The following is an 18,407-nucleotide window of genomic DNA, read 5'->3' as shown; positions in this document are numbered from 1 at the left end:
GTGATGTGCTGCGCCATGTTCACCATCTTCTGCAGCTTCTTCCGGTCTTGGACAGGACAACTTCCATACCAGGTTGTGATGCACCCTGGAAGAATGCTTTCTATGGTGCATCTATAAAAATTAGTGAGGGTTTTAGGGGACGGGACAAATTTCTTTAGCTTTCTCAGGAAGTAAAGGCGCTGGTGGGCCTTCTTGGCAGTGAACTCTGCGTGGTTGGACCAAGTCAGGTCATTTGTGATATTGACCCCGAGGAACTTAAAGCTTTTGACCTGTTTCACTTGTGCACCATTGATGTAAATGGGGTCGTGCGGTCTGCTACTCCTTCTGAAGTCAACAACCAATTCCTTCGTCTTGCTGACGTTGAGGGATAGGTTATTGTCTTCGCACCATGCCACCAGGTTCTTAATTTCCTCTCTGTACTCAAACTCATCATTACCCGAGATACGGCCTACAATTGTGGTGTCATCTGCAAACTTATATACTGAGTTTGATGGAAACTTGGCTGAGTAGTGGGTGTACAGTGAGTACAGCAGGGGGCTGAGTACACAGTCTTGTGGGGCACCTGTGTTCAGCGTGATTGTAGAAGAGAGCTTGTCCCCTATTTTTACAGCCTGGGTCTTGTCTGTGAGGAAGTTGAATACCCAGCTGCAGATCTGAGTGCTAAGGCCCAGGTTCTGGAGCTTAGGAATCAGTTTATTTGGAATGATGGTATTAAAGGCAGAGCTGTAGTCAATGAAAAGGAGCCTTACGTATGCGTCTTTACTCTCCAGGTGTTCTAAGGAGGAATGTAGGGCCAGAGAGATGGCATCTGCCGTTGACCTGTTGCTCCAGTAGGTGAATTGCAAAGCATCGAGGATGACCGGTAGGCTGTGGTTGATGTGTGCCATAACCAATCACTCAAAGCACTTCATAGCAATTGATGTCAGAGCTACAGGCCAATAGTCAGGAGGAAGGGGCAGAAAAGAGATTCAGACAGGGGGTTTATACAGGAACAATCCAGCAGCCAAGCCCTAGTCTCTTGAGATATTTATGTGTCTGCCCAAACAAGAATCATGTGCCTTAAATAGAACACCCAACAGAACAATGGGAAACGGATCGAAGGACCGGACCGTGAACTGGAATGCGGAGTTCATGGACCGGACCATGACACTTTGAGCCGCACTGCCCAGCAACCACCGATTCAATGCTAGCCCAATCACGGAACAATTTACAATGACTAATTAACCTACCAACCAATACGTCTTTGCACTGTGGGAGGAAACTGGAACACCCGGAGGAAACTCATGCCGTCACAGTGAGGGGTATGTACAAACTGCAGATAGAAAGGGTGCAGAGGAGATTTACAAGGATGTTGCCTGGATTGGGGAGCATGCCGTATGAGAATCGGTTGAGTGAACTAGGCCCTTTTTCATTGGTGCAACGGAGGATGAGAGGTGACCTGATAGAGCTGTATAAGACGATGAGAGGCATTGATCATGCGGATAGTCAGAGGCTTTTTCCCAGGGCTGAAGCAGTTTTAAGGTGCTTGGAAGTAGGTACAGAGGAGATGTCAGGGGTAAATTTTTTACGCAGAGAGTGGTGAGTGCATGGAATGGGCTGCCAGCAAAGGTGATGGAGGCAGATATGATAGGGTCTTTTAAGAGACTCCTGGACAGGTACATGGAGCTCAGCTAGGTAATTTCTAAGGTAAGGACATGTTCGGCACAGCTTTGTGGGCTGTAGGGCCTGTATTGTGCTGTAGAAATTCTATGTTTCTAATCTATGGATTTACTGTTAAAGACTCTTCATCACAGGTTCTCAATATTTATTGCCTATTTATTTACATTTGCACTTGCAGAGTTTGTTGTCTCTGCACTCCAGTTGATCTTTCATTGATCCTGTTCTAGTTACTGTTCTATAGATTTGCTGAGTATGCCCGCGGGAAAATGAATGTCAGGGTTGTATGTCGTAACATATGTGCATTTTGATAGTAATATTTACTTTAAACATTGACCTTTAAGTGTTATAGTATAACAACTCATGAAAAAAATTACAAGATTTGCAGCCCTGTGACAAGACAGTCAGCAACTCTGTACACTGCTCGGGTGCTGTGATTGAGTCATAGAACTTCAGAATTTAGGTTGTATTTAGGATTGCCTGCGTAGCATGGGTGAGTGACATTGACCGGGATTTAACAGCACATTGCTTCCAGGAAGCCTCGAGCACATTTTGAATCCTTTCCTTTATCCACCCGGAGAAGCTCTTCACATGACGGAATTTGGAGGAGAATGTCTGCTTAGGAGTCCAGTGTCTCTGACTTGGTGATAACCTGTGGACCTCAGTACCAGGGATGGCAATGCGAAAGCGGACACGAAATTTCGGTTCGCACATTCTTCGTTTGAAGTCTGAGATTTTCACTCTGGATTAGCTTGAGCGAAAACGGGAGCGAGTCGCGAGTACTTTTCACTTTGGAGTAGTGATGATGAAATCTGTGCGAGCCCAAGGTGTAGGGTTCTTCTCCTGGTGCAGAGGGAAGGGCCGAAAGGGGAGGGAGTGGTGAGGAATCTCCTCAATTCTTGTAGTATTTAATATAAAACAGGAGAGCGCCATGTTACTGACAACAGCGCTAGACCAATATGAAAATCATTAACCATGAATGTAAAGAATGAAAAGATGTGGAACGCTTTATTCTTGTGAATATTTTATTATGAATAGTTAATTTTGCTTTAGAGTTTCTGTGCGAGAGCGGAAACAGGCTGCGACGAGGATCCCTGCGAGAACATATGTAATTGAGAAGAGGAACTCTTGTTGCGTCGTGTTTCACTTGGGCCAATAAAAAGTGAAGTTTAAGCGGAACTCCCATTGTGGGAGGGGACAGAGATAGGGTGGGGCCTCTGAACTTTTAGCTTCAGAGATTTCGGAGTCGACTTTGCAGTATCTGTTGTGTGAGTCTGTGGGACAGGTGAGTAGCAGGTAAGATCAGGTACGTTTGGTACCGGGATACTAATGAAATTGCAACTAATGAAATGAAGTAAGGATACAGGATCAGGCGGTGTGTTGTAGCGGCTGATGTGGGAGCTGATGAGACCATTGCGATTCGTGATGACCACATCTGCAACAAGTTTGGGTAAATTTATTATCAAAGTACATATCGTCACCTTGTATTCCTTGTAATGTACAAGGTAGAGGGGAGATTTGATAGAGGTATATAAAATTATGAGGGGTATCGCTAGGGTAAATGCAAGCAGGTTTTTTCCATTGAGGTTGGGTGGGACTACAATCAGAGGTCATGGGTTAAGGTTGAAAGATGAAAAGTTTAAGGGGAACATGAGGGGAAACTTCTTTGTTGAGATGGTTGTGAGAGTGTGGAACAAGCTGCCAGCACAACTGGTGCGTGCGAGCTGGATTTCAGTGTTTATGATGGTGGGGGTATGGCGGGCTATGGTCTGGGTTCAGGTCAATGGGAGTAGGCAGCTTAAATGGTTTCGGCATGGACTGGACGGATCGAAGGGCCGCTTTCTTACCTGTACTTTTCTGTGACTAAAGAATAAGCCAATTAAGCTTTTGTAGCTTTTGGTGTGCTAAAGACGATGAAACATCACATTTCACAATATTGTTTCCATCGGTCAGACACTTGTGCTTCATTCGCAAAAGTCTCTCGATCAGGCAAGACACTTCTTAGTTTGAGAATTCATCACCATATCTGTATTTCCCTTACAGTAGGATCTAATCTTACCAATAAATTACATCAAATTTTCTGGACTCTTGTGTTCCCTAGTGCACTTGTTGAACCTCAGAATTATTTTTCAATGACTTCACACAATTGAAATATTTTCTGAAATGCTGCATGTTTTTCTCTAGTTTCAGAAATGCTTGGCTATCTGATTCTGTCGCTGGTACTTTGCTTCCTGTACTGGCGGTACAGAGACAGGAAACAGATAACAAATATATTTGACAAGCACGTGTACATCACAGGCTGTGACTCTGGCTTTGGAAATCTTCTGGCCCAGCATCTGGACCAGCAGGGATTCCATGTTCTGGCTGCCTGTTTTACTGAGAAGGGTGCTGAAGAACTGGAGAGCAGGACATCATCGAGACTCAAAACAATTCAACTTGATGTTACCAAGTCTGAGAGCATTGGGAAGGCAGCAGAATTTGTAAAATCAGAGGTAAAGGGAAAAGGTAATTTAAATTTAAACCTTCATCTTTGCCAAATAGAAATTGTCAATTCTTAGATCAGGGGTCGGCAACCTTTTTGCCTCTATGGGCTGGATCACGTATTAATGAGCGGACAGTGGACCAGATAAATGCCATTAAAAAAAATTGAAATTTTGGAATTATCCATTTAAATACATCTAGTTATGTTTTTCCTCAAATTAGTGAATAACACATGCTATAAAACCATTTGTGCTTAACCAAGGTTGCTAATTAGTAATCACAGAACTCAGTTTAGTTTTTTTGTCCCACCATTGCTGGTGCCCCATCAGTTGTGATGCCAATTAGCTTCGACATATTAAGTTTCATTTCTGACATCATTTTCAGCAAAGCTTCAAAAATGTCTGCTCCAGTAACCGTGTCCTTCATAGGAATTAATTGAATAAACCCCTCAAAAATTTGAAAAGTTGAGGTCAGTCCTCGCACAAACACCACAAGTTGAGCTGCATCTCTCAAGTCTGTACTCTCATCAAGCGCAATTGGAAAAAAAAATGCAATTCTTTGCAGGCATCCCTTAAACAACTTTTAACATCTGCTGACATTTCTAAAACTCGCCGGGTGATCATTCTTGCTGACAGGCTGATAGCTGCAAATAAAGATTTATTTTCAGGACAAACAATAGCCACCACTGCCAGTAAACATTCTTTGACAAACTCTCCATTTGTAAAAGGCTTCATCTTTTCTGCAATACGTTTTGAGACCTTGTAGCCGGCACGGGTATCTCCTTCATTTTCACTGCTTTTTCAGCACTCAGCGTCTACCTTCCTGCGTTTTGCATTCATTGCCGTTGGAATTTTTGTGATTGTATTTCGAAACGCGAGTTATTCAACAAGTATCGTAGCACATGTAAATATCTGGATATTTAGCGTGGTTTTCTTGTTAAAACACAGTGACGTTGTTTCTGTTTACAAATTTGAATGATCCCATCTGAAAATCTGTGCGTACACGCACAGTATCTAATACATATTAATAAGGTAGTCTGCCTTCCCGTCATTCGTATATACCAGTGTTTGGTCTGGAACAAAAGGGAACCTGGGTCCAGTGTAAGAGGACGTCATGCATGTCCGTCAGTTGGTTGTGTGAAACACTCAGAATAAGGAAAAACTGCTCGCGGGCCGGATAAGCATAGTATCTCAATATTTACTTGCGGGCCAGTCAAAATACCTTTGTGGGCCAGACCTGGCCCGCCGGCCGTAGGTTGCTACCCCTGTCTTAGATCATATTGCTTAATGTGAACTGTCCCTGTTTCTCAAATAAAGAGGGTCTAATCTGTTCTGTCGTGGGTTACTAAGAACAAACCATATTCTGGAAGAATTAAAACTAGAACGTTTATTTACAACAGCAAACAGGAAGTACATCTTTAACATACAGTTTCTAGATCATTCTCTCATTTCCGCACATGCTCATAACTCTGTCCAATCAGGTTCTTACACGTGACACGTGATATCACCACATCTTCCTTTCCTTAAAAAGAAAAACAATTAGCAACATTAAACAAACAGAAGCATCATTTAACATGTCTCTATCAGTCTCTCTGGGGGTTTAAGAACATAAGTAGACCTTCTAAGTGGTTCACACAGTACTTGTGTTTCGTTGTTATTTCCTTGTTTCGTCCAGTCTGCACCAGTTAACTGAAACTCTGAAGTTGGCTCTTTCTTAAAGTCTTTGAGAAGAAATCGCAATTCATCCATTAACTGTGTAATCTCTTTTTTATGCTGAGACTTCATCATTTCAATAAAACTTCTCAATTCCTTCACTTGTGCTTTCACTTCTTCAGTTGGATCCTGATTCTTGTCACTCTTTGGCTTCAGATCCGTATTGTACTGTACTGGCAAGTCTGGCTTCTGTCCACTGTACTCTGACTCTGTATCACTGTCCAGGACGAAGACTCTTTTTACCAAATTCAGTACATTTTTTGGCTCTACCACAAATGAAAGTATGTGCTCAATATTTTTGTGTGATACTTTTTCTGCACATGTTCCTTTAACTGGAATGTCTGCACCTGAATACCCAGTCACTTTTATATTTGTCTGATGTAACTTTGGTCTTGGCTTTAATGCATTAAACTCAGATTCTGCAAGAACATTTACTTGTACTCCAGTATCTAATTTAAACAGAATAATATTTCGGTTCACTTGCGATGGAAAAGTCCATTCATTCTTACTTGTTTGTTTTCACAAAGCACATCTATATAAAACTACTCACATTTATTTTCAAGCACAGCATTTACGTGTTTTATTTCCTTTTTACTTCTGCAACAGCATTAAAAATGATTACTCTTACCACAGTTGTTGCACATTTTCCAATAGGCTGGACACTTTTTAGGTCAGTGCTCCCGCCCACAGCGATCACAAACTTTTTTCCTTTCAGATGACGTCTTGTTCTCTGTGGATTTCGTTGCCGTTTTATTATTTTTTCTAATATGTTTGTGAGCAACGTGAAGGTTGCAATTCTCAATAAAAAGTTCTTTAGCCTGTGACGTCACCGACTCAGAAACTTTGCAGAGTGCCACAGCTTTTTCCAAATTCAAATCTAGTTCTAATAGTCTTTCTCTCAGACCATTATCCAGAATGCCGCAAACAGTTCTGTCTTTAATGAGAGAGTCTGTAAACTCTGCAAACTTGCATCTTTTACTGTGGTTTCTCAACTCCCTAACAAATTGATCAATCGTTTGACCAGGTCTCTGCCGACATTAGAAAAAATTGTAGCAGTCATACGTCACATCACACTTCGGTATACAAAATGCTTCAAATTTGTCGATTAACACTTTTAGATTCAAATTATCTACATTTTCTCATCCCCTATTACATGGAGTAGGATCGCTGCTTTCGTTTTTTCTGTTTTATTTTATGCTCCGATCACCGATAAATAAATTTCAAAATGCTGTTTAAGTCTTTTCCAATTTTCAGCTACGTTTCTAGTCAGCTGAAGCGTTGATGGGGGTTGCAGAACTTCCATTTTTAAAGCTGTTAGCAAACAACAAAAAAGCTTGTGCTCTTTTTGTTCGATTATCTTCACTTCTGCCGTGTTAGCGAAAGGAATTATTCTTCCAGACCGACTTCTGACACCATGTTGTGTTCTTTACACGAATCGTGGGTTACTAAGAACAAACCATATTCTGGAAGAATTAAAGCTAGAATTTTATTTACAACAGCAAGTACGTCTTTAACATACAGTTTCTAGATCATTCTCTCATTTCTATGCATGCTCATAACTCTGTCCAATCATGTGCATACACATGACACGTGATATCACCATATGTTTAAAAAATGTAAAGCAGTAAATGCGTTTTGAAAATCTTCAGTAATCAAATCAGTTTTAATATCACTGGCTTTTGTTGATAAATTTGTCAATTTTCTGGCAGCAGTACAGTGCAACACCAAATAGAGAAGATAAAAAAGTGTTAAGGTGTTCTACAAAACAAAATGCACAAAATGCTGGAGGAACTCAGCAGGCCAAGCAGCATCTATGGAAATGAATAAACAGTTGGCATTTTGCCCCCAGATTCTTCTTCAGGTCTGGAAAGGAAGGGGAGAATTCAGAGTAAGAAGATAGAAGGAAGGAAGACGTGCAAGGTGGCCGATGATAATTGAAACTGGGAGAGTGGGAGGGAGTGGGAAGTTGATTGGTAAAAGAGATAAAGGGTAGCCATCACATTTGCTTCAGAACTGAAAAGGCATACAGTAATACTCCATATTTGTAAATTCTCTATTTGAAGGGGCTTTTATATATAAATATAATATACACATAAGTATAGAGCCAGGGTGTATAAGACTTTTTCTCAACATGGAGCAGGGAGCAAGTATGTAAATCTGGCAAGAGCAAATAGGAATGGCGACAGTGGGGCGCCGAGGGAGGGGAGTGGGTCAGGCAACAGAGAAATTATGCTGGGGTAGAGGTGGTCTGGGTGCAGACATATTCCACCCTGAGACATGAGACAAGGTCATTTGATTCCAAACAGTTTGCTTATTGATCATTACAGACTGTCTTTTTGGTGCTCATCTACGCTTGTCCATTAGTACCTCCCAAACACAGCCAGCATGCTTATAGGAACACCATTGACTGGAAATCACACACATTCTACCTTGGAAATGTGTTGCCACTTCCACATCATTGAATCTAAACCCTACAACTTGCAACCAACATACATATCTTCATCCGATATACAACAGTTCAAGCAGATGGTCCTCCATATCTTTATGAAGGGGTGATCAACTTGGAAGGCAAATGCTAGCCTTTCAAGTGAAACTCATGTGTCATAATAGCAACAAAAAAAGAAAAGTCACCTTAAAAGGCTTGGGACAGGCATGTTCATGGAATTAATCCTGTGTGTAAAATTCAATATGAATTCCATAAGACATAGGAGCAGAATTTGGCCATGTAGCCCACTGGGTCTGCTCTGTTATTCCATCAATGCTGATCCATTTCCCTCTCAGCCCCAACCTCCTGCCTTCTCCCCATAACCTTTCATGCCCTGACTAATCAAGAATGCATCAACCTTTGCCTTAACTATGTCCAACCACTTGGCCTTCACAGCTGCCCATGACAATGAATTCCACGGATTCACCACTCTCTGGCTAAAGAAATTCCTCCACACCTTCATCCTAAATGTATAGCGCTCTATTCTGAGGCTGTGCCTTCTGGCCCTAGGCTCCCCCACCATTGGACGAATTGAAGGTGTTGCATTTTAGAAGGTCAAACGCAAGAGGAAAGTAAATGGTAGGAGCATCAAGGACACAGGCTTTCAGTTGGATTTTGGGGTGCAGCTGCATAACTCCCTAAAAGTGGCAACATGGGTGGATGAGGTGGTAAAGATAGCAGAAGGGCATTGAGTGTACAAATTGGGAGTTCATGTTGAAGCATGTAAAACAGTAGTTGGGTCACATTTGGAGTATTAAGTGCAGCAACTATATTTCATTAGGAGGTCAAGGAGAATTTTATGTCACCCAGAACACTCACAAATGTACCATGGAAAGCATTCTAACTGGTTCCATCACTGTCTGGTATTGAGGTGGTGGGGGGGGGGGGGAAGCGGTCTACTGCACAGGATTGAAACAAGCTGCAAAGAGTTGTGAACTTAGTCAACTCCATCATGGCACTAGACTCCGTAGTACCCAGGACACCTTCAGAGAGCATCCATCATTGAGGACTCCCACCACCCAGGTTATGCTTCATTCTCGTTCCTACCATAAGGGAGGACGTACAGAAGCCTGAAGGCACACAATCAATGATTCAGGAGCATGCAAATGTACAGATATTACTACTGCCAATTCCATGCCTTTCCAACCCTCTCTGCAACTGAAAACCAATTTATTTTCTCATTGACCTACTTCTGATGAAGGGTCTTTGATCTGAAGCATTAACTCTGTTACAGTTTGCACAGATGTTTTCATAAGACCATAAAGAATAGGAGCAGAATTAGGCCATTCATCCTATTGAGTCGAAGGGGATGTCATGTTATCCTCCTGTGCTCTGCCTCCAAAGGCAGGAGATCCACGGTGGTGTAGTGTTTAGCACAGCACTTTACAATACAGTTGACCCTGGTTCAGTTCCCGCCTCTGCTTGTAAGAGTTTCTACGTACTGGCCGTGTACATGTGGGTTTCTTCTGGGTGACTCCATTTCCTCTCACGGTCCAAAGAAGTACTGGTTGGTAGGTGAACTGGTCATTGTAAATTGTCCTGTGATTAGGCTAGGGTTAAATCGGGGGAGTTCTGAGTGGTGTGGGTTTAAGGGGCGCAAAGGACTGTTCACACTGTATCTCAATAAATGAATCCTTTGTTAGACATGGTTTCCATGCTCTTAAGAGTATTGCTGGCATTTCATGTAGGTTGATTGAATTCCGTGTTGTCTTTGGAATGACTGTTCTGATTTGATTTCTGGTTGGTTAGGACACATCAGGAACAGCACATTTTGGCTCAGGTAAGTGGGTACCACAATTAAGTCAAAGTTTCATGGAAATAGTTTAAAAGGTATACAAAGAAAGAGACAAACCATCAGTTAACTGACTCTAATTAGGAACAGTTCAGCAACAGTCTCCTGTCCCAATTAAATATCATGATGTTCCAAATAAAGGGCATCCTGGCTGTTTTCTCGATTTTCTGTTTTTATTCTTTGTGTCAAATAGGAGACTGATTAACCGATGGCTCAATTAATTGGAATCCACTGCCGTGATTAAATTTATTTCTTAGACTTTTGAATTGAATTGACTTTATTTCTTACATCCTTCATATACATGAGTAAAGATCTTTGTTATGTCTCCGTCTAAATGTGCAATTTATGGTAATTTATAATAAATAGTATATACAACAGGACAATCAGTGTAACATAGAAATAGGATTGTATCAGCATGAATTAATTCATCTGATTGCCTGGTGGAAGGAGCTGTCCCGGAGCCTGTTGGTCCTGGCTTTTATGCTACGGTACCGCTTCCCGGATGGTAGCAGCTGGAACCGTTTGTGAGTTGGGGTGACTCGGGTCCCCAGTGATCCTTCAGGCCCTCTTAACACACCTGTCTTTCTGATTCTGGAGGGTGGAGGTACTGTTATGTCCACCCCCTCCCACCCCACCCATTTAGTTTGCTGTTTTATTTCTAGCTACGAGCTCTCAATGCCTAATTGTAAGTTTGCAGCTGTTGTTGATTACTTTTATTTGTGTTGTTAGCAACTAACCGTCATCATCAGATTGACCATTCTGAAGCAGGAAGCACTTTGTTCGGAGTCAAAGGAGTTTTGATATATATTTGAATCCGTCTTTTGTGAGAATGCCTAAAATACTGTCTTTTCACTCAGCTGCTTGTATACTGTGATATATTAGTGATCATTAAAACAGTCTTCAAACTATAACTACACTGAGAATGGAGTCTACCTATCTGCCTAGCTTAAGGAAATGGGGAAAGCTCTTGAGTGAAGGCAGAAAAGGTCTCCCTGCATCTAGTGCGAGTCAGTTCCATTAAATTCCTGGCATCCTTTTGATCTGTGGCACTTGCAGTCTTTTGAGCGAGTGTAGTGGGTTTGGTTGATTAGACCCAAACAATCTGTGTTTCCAGGAGATGTGCTAACAAGCATACAAGAACAATAAAGTAATTTAAGCCTATTTATTTTCATAAAATAGAAAGCACAAATAAAGCACACAAAATACAAAGATTTCAGAGCTCACGATTCTTAGATGCTACTTGTTGCTGTGTCAGGGGGAGCTCCGAATTTCAACTCACTCATGAAACCACCCCTGGGTCCAAGCTCTGATCGTGACTTCCAGTCAGTGCAAAGTACAATAAAGCAGTGAAAGGTACCCCAGTAAATACAAGTGTGATAAGCATAGAGAGACCCAGAAACAATCAAACTCTTTGATCTTTTGTTCTAATGCCTGTTTTTTATTCAAACAATATGTGTTCATTAACACAGTGTTCAACTGATCCTTCTAAATCATTATAATAGGCATCCATTAGTCTCGTGAGACCATGGATTTGCGCCTTGGAAGGTTTCCGGGGCGCAGGCCTGGGCAAGGTTGTCTGGAAGACCGGCAGTTCCCCATGCTGCTAGTCTCCCCACTCCACGCCACAGATGTTGTCCAAGGGAAGGGCACTAGGGCCGATACAGCTTGGCACCGGTGTCGTCGCAGAGCAATGTGTGGTTCAGTGTCTTGCTCAAGGACACAACATGCTGCCTCAGCTTAGGCTCAGATAGCGACCTTCAGATCACCAGACTGACACCTTAACCTCTTGGCCACGCACCAACACTTCTAAATTAATTAAACACTTTAATAGTTACTATTCATCCATTACTCCACCAAGAATTTAAATATAAGACAAGGAGCATGATGAACCTGTAACACTAGGGCAACAGCATTAACGTTTTGTATGTGGACTGCATATAAGTGCGTGTGTGTGTGTGTGTGTGTGTGTGTGTGTGTGTGTGTGTGTGTATAAAAATATAATTTTTTTTTGGCTTCAATGTGGGTTTTATGTGTGAAATCACAAGACACTATTAGGGGCCAATCAATTATAATAAAGGGTAATCTGACATTAAATTTTTTTTTTTGTTCATTTCAACAATTATAGGACTCTGGGGGCTGGTTAACAATGCTGGCATCATGAACGCCACTGTACCTGTTGACTGGCTTATGATAGATGATTACAGAGCCGTGTTGAATGTCAACCTGATTGGACTTATTGAGGTCACACTGAGTGTACTTCCACTGATAAAGCGGGCACGAGGCAGAATAGTGAATATTGCAAGTGTATTTGGAAGGATCAGCCCTCGAAGTGGACCATATTGCATCTCTAAATTTGGTGTAGAAGCCTTCAATGACAGTCTCAGGTGAGCTTGAAATTAAGATGCTCTCCTTGATACTTCTGTTTATGTATCAACATAATAGAGCAGAGTTCTTTTAATCTGGCATTTTGTTTTTCGGGAATCCTGGTGGTTCACTATCCGACTTGCTCCTGCTGCAGGATATCAGCCAGGAACTGAGAGTGAGCCCTGAGCCAAGATCTGGTACCAGGGCTTGGGGACCAGAGCACCAGGGGCCAGGAAATTTGTCATCTTTGCTGCTGGAGTCAGGGACCAGAGTGCTTGTATATTTCCTCTTCCATTTAGACTCTATGGTAGTGATGGGGGAAGAAGGAAATGGCTGATGAACTGAATGGGTATTTTGCATCAGTCTTCACTGTAGAAGACACTAGCAGTATGTCAGAGGTTTGAGAATGTCAGGGGATAGAAGTGAGTGAAGTTGTCGTTACTAAGGAGAAAGTTCTTGGGAATCTGAAAGGTCTGAAGGTAGCTGAGTTACCTGGACCAGATGGTATATACCCCAGTATTCTGAAAGAGGTAGCTGAAGAGATCCTGGAGGCATTACTAATGACCTTTCAGGAACCAATTGATTCTGGCATGGTTTTGGAGGAATGGAAAATTGCAAATGTCACTCCACTCTTCCAGAAGGGAGGAGGGAGAACAATGGAAACTGTAGGCCAGTTAGTCTGACCTCAGTGGTTGGGAAGATGTTGGGAGTTGATTCTTAAGGATGTAGTTTCAGTGTACTTGGAAACACATGATAAAATAGGCTGCAGTCAGCATGGTGTCCTTAGGTGAAAAACTTCCCTGACAAATCTGTTGGAATTCTTTGAAGAAATAACAAGCAGGATAGATAAAGGAGAATTGGTGGATGTTGAATACTTGGATTTTCTGAAAGCCTTTAACAAGTTGCCGCACATGTGGCTGCTTCAGAAGCTAAGAGCCCATGGTATTACAGGAAAGATACTCGTGTGGATAAAGCAGTGGTTGATTGGCAAGAGGGAAATAGTGGGAATAATGTAAAAGGAGAGAAAATTTGAGGTGCAAAGGGCCTTGGGAGTCCTCATGCAAGATTCCATAAAGGTTAATTTTTTATTTGAGTTTGTGGTAAGGATGGAAAATGTAATGTTCACATACATTTCGAGAGGACTAGAATACAAAGCAAGTATGTAATTGAGGTTTTATAAAACATTGGTGAGGCCTCACTTGATGTACTGTGAGCAGTTTTAAGCCCCTTATCTAAGATAAAATTTGCTGATATTGGAGAGGGTTCAAAGAAGGATCACAAAAATGATTCTGGTATTGAAAGGTTTGTCATATGAGGAGTGTTTGCTGGCTTCAGAAGTCTGTTCACTGAAATTCAGAAGATTAAGGGGTGATCTCATTGAAACATTGATTGTTGAAGGGCCTGGACAGGAAGTATGCGGAGGCGTTTCCTGTGGTGGAGGAGTCTAAGACTAGAGGACACAGCCTCAGCATAGATGAACGTCCATTTACAACAGAGATGAGGAGGAATTTCATTAGCCAGGGAGTGGTTAATCTGTGAAATTCATTGCCTCATATGGCTGTGGAGGCCAGATCGCTGGGAACACTTAAGACAGAAATCTTAACAGAAATAGCGACTGTACACCTTTCCATAGATGCTGGCTGGCCTGCTGTGTTCCTCAGGCAGTTTGTGTGTGTTACCTACTTATTCAACCTTTTTTTTTTAATGAACATCATTTTGTATTTTATTTTCATTTTTAATCTTTACTCTTTGTAAGTCACCTGGAATTACATCTTCTGTAGGAAAAATGCTCTATAACTTTGTTATTATTATTATTTCATAAAAGATTGACTGGGTCCCCTCATAGTCTATCATTTAAAGCAGCTTGAACATTATAATACATAAAATAAAAAAGGACAAAGTAAACAAAAGCTGGTAGATAAAAGTTCATAACAACATGATGGTTTTATTTTGTAATTTTGCAGGAGAGATATGAAGTGTTTTGGAGTGAAAGTAGCTTGTATTGAGCCAGGTTTTTTCAAAACACCCATGAGTAATATCGACGACATAGGGCAGGAAATGAACAGGCTGTGGAGTAGGTTACCGCCAGATGTACAAGAAGAATATGGGGATGATTACATGGATAAAGGTTAGTTGTTTTTATCTTATATATATTTAGATGTTTTTAATTAAAGATATCCAATTATGAACTTGTGATCCAAATGGATACATTACCTAAAGGAAGCTTGTCTCAATAAATATTATTCATCCACTGCTATGCTTCACCTGTAGATAGCAGAATAGTGTAGAAAATGCAAAATCCATTTTTTGAGTTTTTTATGTTTATATATAAGTTGTTCAAATGAATTGGTTCAATTTAATATAGAGAATGTATACAGCCTGAAATTCTTAACCTTCGCAGACATTCACAAAACAACAAAACCCAAAGAATGAATGATAGAAATATCAGAAACGTGAAGCCCAGCCACTCCTTCACACCTTCCATGCACAAGCAGCAGCTGAGGCACTGATTTCCTCTCCCTCCCCACCCCACCACCCTCCCATCATGCAAGTGTACGGGGTCTTTGTTTTGTTACATTTAAAGTGGTGACTTTGTTATGTTAATCTGGGGAATGCGGCTTTGTTGTGCTTTAACGCTGAAGAGAGTTTGCGCTAACAGTCGTTTTACTTTAAAATGAGATAACAGGGTTCTATTAGCCAATGGGTGGTTATGTATCGTTTTGTTTTCGATAACCATGCTGTATGATATGACTGTGGACTGAGTTTTGGCGGGGAGTCGGAGGAGAGACGAGGAAGACCGCGGACGTGTGGAGAGGCTCCGGTCGATCACTCAGGGTGGTCCCGAGCCGTGAGTCGACGGAATTCGGGTGGTCGTCTGAAGTCGAATTGAGCTCCAATGTAGCGCGCAAAGAACTTGGACTTTGATAAGTGTTGGCGCCTTTTTTTTCATTACTTTCCTCTCTGTATCAAATGTATATTAATGTCATAGAATTAGTAATATCTATAAAGTGTATTTGTTAAAATTTACTGGGTGTGCTGGCTGATGATTGATGTTTGTGATTGATTCGGGCGGCAACCAACCCTGTGGGGAGTGTTGAGGCGGGTGCTGGGCTGGATTTCCCCTAGACATACACGAGCCAATATAACTGAATGTTACACAAGCAATAACAAAAGCCCCCAGGAAGACCCGGATCTAGAGTCCCATGAAAACCTACAGTCCATAATCAGCACTTCGGTTTCTCAGGCAGGTTTTCTCTCTCCCTCCATCGAGGGAGGGAGGGAAGAGAGAGGGGCGAGAGAGAGAGGAGAGAGAAGAGAGAGGGAGAGAGAGAGGCTGACAGCTTGCTCTAATCTTTTACAACCCTCAGGTTCCCTCTAAACTTTTCACTTTTCACTCTTAACCCATGACCTCTGGTTGCAGTCCCACCCAACCTCAGTGGGAAAAAGCCTGCTTGCATTTACCCGACATGTACCCCTCCTAATTTTGTATACCAAATCTGCTCTCAATCTTTTATGCTCCAAGGAATAAAGTCCTAACTCATTTAATACTTTCTTATAACTCAGGTCTTCCAAAGCTGGCAACATCCTTGTAAATTTTCTCTGTACTCTTTCAACCTTATTTACTGCTGTGTCTGTAGACTTTAAACTATTGACACAATAGTAGATAGTCTATAGTGACACTGATGTAAAATTTCATTTAAAAATTCCTTTCTTCCTGTATCGTAGAAAATAGGCCACATTATCCCTTTCGGTGGTGTGAGTCAGGAATCTTGATTTTAAACTGTCAAAGATTTCAGAGAATGGAACCACAATTTGGGGCGTTAATACACACAGTTTCAGTAATTCTATATATCGTAATAATGCAAAATGAATGTGATAAGGAGTACAGATGGTCCATTCATTCTAGATTGCATGGTTGCATCCCAGTTCCTCAAACCGCCAGCCCACTAGCAGCAGCTGCATGCAGTCTCCCAGAAGGGAGGGGAAGCCGATATACCCAGCATCAATCGAAGAGAAAGAATCCATTAAATTCTTCCTCAGTCACCTGGGTTACAAGAGACACGAGGAGTAATAAAATGGGATTTTATTGGAGTGAGAGGCTGGAGATATAAACGTTGAGGTCTGTCAGGGACTTCCTGTTTGATTTCAGGTAGCAAGAACCATTTCTTGGAGAAGAGGCAGGAACTCCACCTGTTTCCTCTTGTGAGAGCATACAGGTTGTTGTCTATTTCAACAATATTTGAGTAATCTTGTGTATATATTGATTGATTAAACCGTTTTGTAAAAATGTAAAACTATGGCAATTACAAATGTCATCACGCTACCACATGATGCACGTGCGCCTCGCTAAAAGTAAGCTCAGAGTCAGACCACATTTCACCAGTGTGGTGAATTTGTTACAATAGACAATAGGTGCAGGAGTAGGCCATTCGGCCCGTCGAGCCAGCACCGCCATTCACTGTAATCATGTTACCACTTGCAGCTATGGAGGCCAGGTTGCTGGGTGTATTTAAGGCAGAGATTGATAGGTTCTTGATTGGACATGGCATCAAAGGTTATAAGAAGGAGGCTGGGAACTGGGTTGAGGAGGAGAAAAAAGGATCCACCATGATTGAATGGCGGAGCAAACCCGATGGGCCAGACGGCCTCATTCTGCTCCTATGTCTTGTGGTCTTGTTTCGGACTCCCAGATCTTCCTGGTTTGGAGTTACAAAACATAACACCGAGAGTGAGCCTTTACTGCACAAGTCAACAACTCATCACAAAAATTAGCAGACTCCCAGGAAAATAAAATCTATCTGAAAACACTTCACCTTTCCTTTGTGCAAACAATATGTATCTCTAATACTCTGCCATCTGTTATATATGGTGCTTATCAATATCATAGTTGAAAAACAATTTTCTTTAAATGTACTTTTCATATTGTTTTACAGTCTATTTAATCCTGACAACCAAAGTGGAGAAGCAACTCAACCCAGATTTGATGAAAGTGGTGTGGTGCCTGAATCATGCTCTGACTTCTCTTCATCCTCGTACTCGGTACTCTGCTGGAATCGATGCAAAGATTTTTTGGATTCCTCTCTCCTACATGCCAACTGCTATCTCTGATTTTCTGCTCAGAAGAGGTAAAATCAAGCCAGCAAAAGCTCTCTTTTAGCATTGTTTTGGGATTGAGTATGATGAAGAGGAAATAGTACTAGTGACACTAATGTAAAATATGATGTGATCCCTTTCTTTCTGTATCATAGAAAACAGGCAATGTTATTGCTTTCTCCGGTGTCAGTCAGTATCTTAACTTTCAAAACTATCAAAGATTTTGGAGAATAGAATCAAAATTTGGAGTAAATTTGAGGTGTGGATTTTGAGGTGTTATCAATTAAAAGGCATTTATCACTGCTGAAGTTTCAATGTTCTGGTCAAAAATAAAAGGTCACGAATTGATTTATGTGTCTTTCTTGATTTTGTAGTTTGTTGTATTGTATAAATATATATTTTACAAATGTTAAGAAATGTTCCTCAGCCACCCAGTTGAATTTTTGGAAGGCAGTGAATGAATCCTTTCAAGGCTTTTTAGAGTTTACAGAGAATTGTGTAAAGAAAGCTCCCAGAAACATCCAGTGAGCGACAGTAATGATTACAGTAATGCCTGGTAATGATTAGGTCAGAGGAGAATGGCCAGACTGGTTAAGTTTACAGGACGGTGACAGTAATTCAAGTTCAGCTGGAGGGGTAGCCAATCAGGACCGAGCAAGCAATGGACTCCTACCTAAATGTGAGCAGTCCCAGAGAGAAACACCAAAAACTGTGCACTGAGAATGTTACCTCGACTGCTGATGAAATGCCTGCAGGCTAATTGCAAAGTGAAAACAGATCTCTACAAAGTGATCTAAATTAATTACAAATATAAAACATAAAT

At 41.4% G+C, this 18,407-nt stretch overlaps 1 protein-coding gene across 2 annotated transcripts; it reads left to right on the top strand.

The window, feature by feature from the left end:
* Nucleotides 1-2,866: 2,866 nt before the first annotated feature.
* LOC140199639 (dehydrogenase/reductase SDR family member 9-like) lies at nucleotides 2,867-17,918 on the top strand. 2 transcript variants are annotated; one of them, XM_072262056.1, is made up of 5 exons: nucleotides 2,867-2,941; nucleotides 3,841-4,161; nucleotides 12,252-12,510; nucleotides 14,455-14,618; nucleotides 17,425-17,918. In XM_072262056.1, the coding sequence occupies exons 2-5, from the start codon at nucleotides 3,849-3,851 to the stop codon at nucleotides 17,646-17,648; spliced, it is 960 nt and encodes a 319-aa protein (XP_072118157.1). In that variant the 5' UTR covers nucleotides 2,867-2,941; nucleotides 3,841-3,848; the 3' UTR covers nucleotides 17,649-17,918. The 2 variants fall into 2 exon arrangements, with proteins under 2 accessions (XP_072118157.1, XP_072118158.1); XM_072262057.1 differs by having other exon boundaries at nucleotides 2,879-2,952.
* The last annotated feature ends 489 nt before the right edge of the window (nucleotides 17,919-18,407 follow it).

Source organism: Mobula birostris, chromosome 6 (genome assembly GCF_030028105.1).
Source record: "Mobula birostris isolate sMobBir1 chromosome 6, sMobBir1.hap1, whole genome shotgun sequence".
NCBI lineage: Eukaryota > Metazoa > Chordata > Chondrichthyes > Myliobatiformes > Myliobatidae > Mobula > Mobula birostris.
The sequence above is the reverse complement of the archived record's forward strand: the minus strand, read 5'-3'. Positions and strand labels throughout refer to the sequence as shown.